Source organism: Otolemur garnettii, unplaced genomic scaffold, assembly GCF_000181295.1.
Source record: "Otolemur garnettii isolate 467f Iridium unplaced genomic scaffold, OtoGar3 scaffold00038, whole genome shotgun sequence".
Taxonomy (NCBI): Eukaryota; Metazoa; Chordata; class Mammalia; order Primates; family Galagidae; genus Otolemur; species Otolemur garnettii.
In genome coordinates, this window is record NW_003852433.1 from 4,456,085 (window position 1) to 4,463,430 (window position 7,346).

Here is a 7,346-nt window from a genome sequence, read left to right on the forward strand (position 1 = left end):
AAAAGAAATAGCAGAGGATATTAACAAATGGAAGAACATACCATGCTCATAGCTGGGAAGAATGAACATTATTAAAATGTCTATGCTTCCCAAAGCAATCTACCAATTCAGTGCCATCGCTATTAAAATACCAACATCATACTTTCAAGACTTGGAAAAAATGATTCTGTATTTTGTATGGAACCTTAAAAAAACTCCGCTTAACTAAGGCAGTTCTTAGTAATAAAAACAAAACCAGGGGCATCAGCATACCAGATTTTAGGCTGTACTACAAAGCCATAGTGGTCAAGACAGTAAGTATAGCACTGGCACAAAAATAGAGACATAGACATTTGGAGTCGAATAGAAAACCAGGAAATAAAACTAACATTTTACAACCACCTAATGTTTGATAAACCAAACAAGAAACATACACCGGGAGAAAGACTCTCTGTTCAATAAATTGTGCTGGGAGAATTGGATATCCACATGTAAAAGACTGAAACTGGACCTGCACCTTTCTCCGCTCACAAAAATTGATTCAAGATGGATAAAGGACTTAAATTTAAGGCATGAAACAATAAAAATCCTAAAAGAAAGCATAGGAAAAACACTGGAAGATATTGGCCTGGGGAAAGACCTCATGAAGAAGATTGCCGTGGCAACTGCAAAACAAAAATAAACAAATAGGACTTAATTAAACTAAAAAGCTTCTATACACCTAAGGAGACAACAACCAAAGCAAATAGACAACCTACACAATGGGAAAGGATATTTGCACACACACACACACACACACACACACATATATATACATACATATTTTTTTTTGGTAGAGACAGAGTCTCACTTTGTTGCCCTTGGTAGAGTGCCATGGCATCACACAGCTTATAGCAACCTCCAACTCCTGGGCTTAAGCGATTCTCTTTCCTCACCCTCCCGAGTAGCTGGGACTACAGGTACCCACCACAACACCTGGCTATTTTTTGGTTGCAGTTCGGTCAGGGCCAGGTTTGAACCCGCCACCCTTGGTATACGGGGCCAGTACCCTACTCACTGAGCCACAGGCGCCACCCTACATATTTTTTTTTTTTGAACTTTTTGGCCAGGGCTGGGTTTGAACCCACCACCTCTGGTATATGGGGCTAGCACCCTACTCCTTTGAGCCACAGGCACCACCAATATTTGCATATTTTGAATCAGACAAAAGCTTGATAACTAGGATCTATAGAGAACTCAAATTAATCCACATGAAAAAAGCCAACAATCCCATATATCAATGGGCAAAAGACATATAGAACCTTCTCTAAAGAAGATAGACAAATGGCTAACATATCAAAAAATGCTCATCATCGCTAATTATTAGAGAAATGCATATCAAAACCACCCTGAGATACCATCTAACCCCAGCAAGAATGGCCCACATCACAAAATCTCAAAACTGCAGACGCTGGCGCAGATGTGGAGAGAATGGAACACTTTTACACTGCTGGTGGGACTGCAAACTAATACAGCCTTTTTGGAAGGAAATATGGAGACCCTCAAGGAATTCAAGCTAGACCTCCCATATGATCCTGCAATTCCATTATGGGGCATCTACTCAGAAGGAAAAAAATCCCTTTATCATAAGGACACTTGCACTGGACTGTTTATTGCAGCTTAATTTATAGTCGCCAAAATGTGGGAACAGCCTAAATGCCCACCAACCCAGGAATGGATTAATAAGCTGTGGTATATGCACACCATGGAATACTATTTAGCCATTTAAAAAAACGGAGACTTTACATCCTTTGTATTAACCTGGATGGAAGTGGAACACATTATTCTTTTTTTTAATTTATTTTTTTTGTGGAAACAGTCTCACTTTATTGCCCTCAGGAGAGTGCCATGGTCTCACACAGCTCACAGCAAACTCCAACTTCTGGGGTTAGGCAATTCTCTTGCCTCAGCCTCCTGAGTAGCTGGGACTAAAGGTGCCTGCCACAATGCCTGCTATTTTTTTGTTGCAGTTTGGCCAGGCTGGGTTTGAATCCACCACCCTTGGTATATGGGGCTGGCGCCCTACTCACTGAGCCACAGGCGCCACTTGGAAGACATTATTCTTAGTAAAGCATCACAAGAATGGAGAAGCATGAATCCTATGTACTCAATTTTGATATGAGGACAATTAATGACACGGTCAGGGTGGTGGAAGGGGAGAGCAGAAAGAGAAAGAAGGGTGGGTGGGGGAAAGTAAAAGCAGAGAGAGGGAAGGAGAGAGGGGGGTGGGGTTTGGTGTGTGCCACAGCTTTGGGAGGCAAGACACAATTTTAAGAAGGACTTTGCCTAACAAATGCAATCAATGTAATCTGGTTTCTTGTACCCTCAATGAATCTCCAACAATAAAATAAATAAAAAGGAAAATGAAAAAAAAAAAAAGAAAGATAGGATGGGGGGATAGAAAACAAATATACAGGCTCGGCGCCTATGGCTCAAGCGGCTAAGGAGCCAGCCACATACACCTAAGCTGACAGATTCGAATCTAGCATGGGTCTGCCAAACAACAATGATGGCAGCAACCAAAAAATAGCTGGGTGCTGTGGCAGGTGCCTGTAGTCCCAGCTACTTCGGAGGTGGAGGCAGGAGAATCGCTTGAGCCCATAAGTTGGAGGTTGCTATGAGCTGCGATGCCATGGCACTCTACCCAGGGGGACAGCTTGAGGCTCTGTCTCAAAAAACAAAAAAGAAAAGAAAAGAAAACAAATATATAAAATGCAAATAGTGGTCAACTATTAGGAGAGAGGAAATGAGTAATATCAGGAGGCCTCAACTGTGTCTGAAATAGTTAATATTTTTCAGAATATTTAAAACAAAAAAGCATAGAGAAAAAAGGGAAGAAAGTAGAGAAGAGGGGAGAGAAACTATATTAATGACTTCAACCTTTTTTTACATTTCTTAAACTGTCTTAGCACTACACACAACTTCCTTGGCTTGACACCAAGCTTTGGAGGTTCAGATTCTATGAGCAGTACCAAGCTTTGGTTGGCCAACAGCACAGCAGCCTAATGCAGCCCTTGAGGGGCTCTAGTAGGGAGACTAGGCAGAACCAGATGCCAGGAAAGGTGTGAGGAGTCAGAATTTTCAACGCATATCAAGTGAGTGCGGGGACTGCAAAAGAGGAAAACAGGCTGTGCAACCCTGCCCTTTATAGCCTGAGAGTGGTACCTAGCCCTTCTGTAAATAGCAGGAAGAATGGGATGCCTGATACCAGAGAGTGGTAAAGCAAAGGAAAAATAACTCGGACTCAGAGGTCAGACTCAGTTTGTGACGGGGCCAGCATTTCCTCACCTATATAATGGAAATAACATTACTACCCACAGGACTGTTGTGAGGACTGAACAAGATTAAGCATGGCCTCAGTCCTCATAGCTCGTTGAGTAGGGCGCTGGCCACATACACAGAGGCTGGTGCGTTCGAGCCTGACCCGGGCCTGCTAAAGAACAATGACAACTGCAACCATAAAATAGCCGGGCATTGTGGCAGGTGCCTATAGTCCCAGCTACTCAGAAGGCTGAGGCAAGAGAATCACTTAAGCCCAAGAGTTTGAAGTTGCTGTGAGCTCTGATGCCACGGCACTACCCAGGGCTGCATAGTGAGACTCTGTCTCAAGAAAAAAAAAAAGATTAAGCATGTACACAACTCTGCTAGGTGCCCACAGCAGGATTCCAGGATCTTTCACTTCCTTCAGAACTTCCCCAGGAGTGTTTGATTCTTGGGTGTCTCCTACTGCCTAAAACCTCTGTGATCAGAACAAGTACCTGGGCTCGGTGCCTGTGGCTTGAGTGGCTAAGGTGCCAGCCACATACACCTAAGGTGACGGGTTCGAATCTAGCCCGGGCCCGCCAAACAACGATGATGGCTGCAACCAAAAAATGGCTGGGCGTTGTGGCAGGCACCTGTGGTCCCAGCTACTTGGGAGGCTGAGGCAGGAGACTTGCCTGAGCCCAGGAGTTGGAGGTTGCTGTGAGCAGTGAAGCCATAGCACTCTACCCAGGGGCTCAGCTTGAGGCTCTGTCTCAAAAAAAAAAGAAAAAAAAAAAAAAGAACAAGTACCTGTGCCCCTTTCGATGAGCGCCATGTAGTAGAGATTGGTGTCTCCAGCCAGTCCTGCCTCCACGATGTCTTTGGTAAAATGCAGCTCCTAGAAGAGGCACCATGGACAAGTGAACTGCTGGCTTCTCTAGCTAAATGTCCTGCCATTCCAGTGTGGGGCAGAAGCCGAAAGGTGACATGGTCCTGCAATACCCTGGACAGTAAGAGTATCTGTCACTCCTCTACTTACCATGTAATCCTCATGGGGAATCGTCACCCACTTCACCAGGCGAGAGACAACCTTGGCAGGGAAGAGGTACTGGCAATCACTGGTGACAGGTACAATGCCATGTTCTAAAAGAGACCAGGACAGGCGGTATCACAGGTAGTGATAATCACAGCTGGTTAACTAGCATCCTCCTGGGGCTTTCTAGAGGGCTCAGATGGCTGTGCCAGGTGTTCAGGTACACCTGGTACTCAAGAGGTACACCCAGGTCAACACATGCTAGGAATGTAGCTATACCAACCTGACCTTCACCCAGTGCTATGCACTTGTAGCCAGACCTAGCATCAGCATTTATACTGCTTTATCCTTAATGTAAATGATGGCCAGCCAAACAAAAAGCCCTAAAGCCAGAACCAGTGACAGTGCCTTTGCAGCAGTGACTGTTAATTAGATCAAATAGCCAAAAGGGCTGTTTTCATAGCTGACCTTGATGGAAAAAATGACTGAAGCATTTAGTGTCAGTTCCTCTAAGGGAGAAAAGCTGGAGAACTACTCCAGGGTAAATTTCTGCTGGCAATTTAAAAGGCAAATAGGCCAACACAGTAAATGCTGTCCAACCTTATGACAAAATAAACTCAGCCATGCTGACGGGAAGCAAGGCCCAACAGAGAAGTAATGCCTCCCTGGAGAGATCTGCATCCACAGGGAGCTAAAGAACTGGCCCTTGGGGCTCTCTGGGTGGGTCCTGGTAACTCAATGCCTTTCCTGGCAGTGACTTTTTCACATCAGAAATATCTGGGCCCTCTTGCTCCCTGCTACAGATACAACCTGCAAGTGCCTTAACATAAGCACTTGAAGTGACTCATCAGAATCACCCGGGAGCTTAGGAGGAAACACCAGATGAGGGATGTGGAGGGGGTGGTTGCTGGGCTCAGCCTTACCCAAGGAACTATCAGTTTTGTAGGTCTTGGGGAAGGGATGAAGGAATAGACCCTAGAATAGCTGTATTCAAATAAGCTGAATGTGAACTGCACAAAAGCAGGGCTCTGCCAGTGTGCTCATTATTCTTCCCTGAGCACTATACTTGGTGCCTAGCATTATTCAGGCCCTTGTTAAACACATGTCAAATTCACTTCAAAGTCTGTTATATGCTGACCTAGAATGAACTGCCCTGACCAATCTGAGAACTTGAGCCATCCGAAGACTGTGGGTCTCCTCTGTGAGGGCCAGGGCAGCCCTGACGGCTCTGAAAGGAGCTGAGACCACTGCATGGATGGGCCTGAGCTCTCCCCAGTGGCCCTGCAAACCTCCCTACTCAGCAAAGCCAGGAATCCAGGGCTCCTTGCTTTTTTGACAGGATTCAAGACTTCTGAGCGAAAAGCTAAGTAATTTTTGTCTCTGTGTTGTCTAAGTGACTCTTAAGCCCCCATCATCAGCTTACCCAGGGATGCAAACTGTTTGTGGAGGGCCAAGCGGGACTGTACCCTGGTCTTCAACAATTTCATGGTGGTCTCCATGTGGCTGGCGCTCAGTGAGTGGTCAGCGATCACCGTTTGCTGCTATGAATGAAAAAGAGTTGCACATAACTGTGTGCTCCTTTCCTTTCCTCCAGGCACCAGTCTCACCATCCTGAAGCACCCTAAATTATCCATATCCCAAGGAGAATGCCTTTTAGGAATGGCAGTTTAACTGCTCTGACAGGCCAGAAGCTGAGTCTGGCAGGAACAACACAAGCTGCTGGGTTCTTGAGAGGCTCTGGCCAGCTCTGAGGAAAGGCAGGCTTCTGCTAAGGGACTAGGCCCCCTGGAGCTACACTCATGCCTCCTTTGTGGCATCCTTATATATAAGACTGTGGCATGTGGCCATACTGCACTCAGAACAAGGACCAAGTTATGTTGGTCTAGAAGGCTATAAGTCTCATAGAGAGGGCCATAAAGGGCAAAAGGTGCCACAACACTTACAGGCCTTGGGCATTTTATTGTCCACAGAGGATGGAAGACAGGCCACACCCTTAAGGGAAAGCATTCTGGCAGTTCAGAGCTACAAAACGCCATCAGAGGCCTTCCTGGAGTCTATATAGGGGACGAAGCAGGGCTCTTCAGCCAAGAAGATTGGATCAGTATATATACCTGTGGCTGCTCTTTGGGGAAGTGGAGGCCACCCAGCTTCTGTACCCACAAATAGGGGTGACCTAGGTCAAGTACATAGTCTCTCAAAGTCAGGATGCTGCAAAAAAGAAGATAGAATAAAATTATTTTATCAGTCATTTCTGCTGTGATCCCAGGATACAGCCCTCCTCCCATCCTTCGTGGCCTATATAAATTGGCTGGTCCCTCAGGCTCAGCAGTGCTCACATCCAGGCTGCCAGCAAAGCCTCTGAACTTTTATCAGTTACCTAGTGTGAATTTCATCTTTCCCATGTTCACTTTTCCCCTTTTCTCCTTGCAGCCTTCAACTCATAAGCAAAATCTCAAATAAAGTATATTATTTCTTCATCTATCAATTTATAAAATATTTTTAGAACTTAAACCCTTGGAGAATTAAAACATTAAACACTTTTCTTGCATCCTGAGTTCTTATAGTGTTTCCCAAGTTTTGATCCTTCTACCATTTTCCACCCTTTCAGGACCTCTCTTTGTAAGCAAGAAAAAGCAAGCATTCCCTTCCACCCTATGGTCCTCCCTGTCCTCTGGTGCTAACAGATCTCAAGTGCTGGGCTTGAGCCACCACAGAAACTCTGCAGTGAAGAGGCTGAGAGAGGAAAACACTGCTGACTCACCCAACTTTATCAAACTGATACTGATTGGCTGGATTTGGAGTTTTTTTTCCATGATCCCCAGGATACAAGCAGCTCAGGACTGAGTCAGGAGACAGCAAGTCCCTGGAAAAAGGAAAAGAGACTACAGTGAGAATGCGAACATCTTGCCTCAAGGCAGACTTGGACATTTGATGACCAATGCCACCACTTATTGAATGATTCCTGTCAGCCAGACCCTTTATGTGCTTAAGATCACTGAATCTTGGCTCGGCGCCTATAGCTCAACCGGCTAAGGCGCCAGCCACGTACACC

The 7,346-nt window shown here is 45.5% G+C and overlaps 1 protein-coding gene across 5 annotated transcripts in view; it reads right to left on the bottom strand.

The window, feature by feature from the left end:
- The window catches only part of THOC5 (THO complex 5), a 69,303-nt gene that overhangs the window by 17,141 nt on the left and 44,816 nt on the right, over positions 1-7,346 (bottom strand). For 3 of the 5 annotated variants that reach the window (XM_012805259.2, XM_012805257.2, XM_023513270.1), the window contains 5 exons: positions 7,056-7,157; positions 6,406-6,502; positions 5,718-5,835; positions 4,301-4,404; positions 4,072-4,159 (listed from right to left, as the gene is read on the bottom strand). In XM_012805259.2, coding sequence (XP_012660713.1) covers positions 4,072-4,159; positions 4,301-4,404; positions 5,718-5,835; positions 6,406-6,502; positions 7,056-7,157 — 509 coding nt within the window. The remainder of the gene's footprint in view (positions 1-4,071; positions 4,160-4,300; positions 4,405-5,717; positions 5,836-6,405; positions 6,503-7,055; positions 7,158-7,346) is intronic. The other 2 variants (XM_003789857.3, XM_012805258.2) reach the window with 1 other exon arrangement.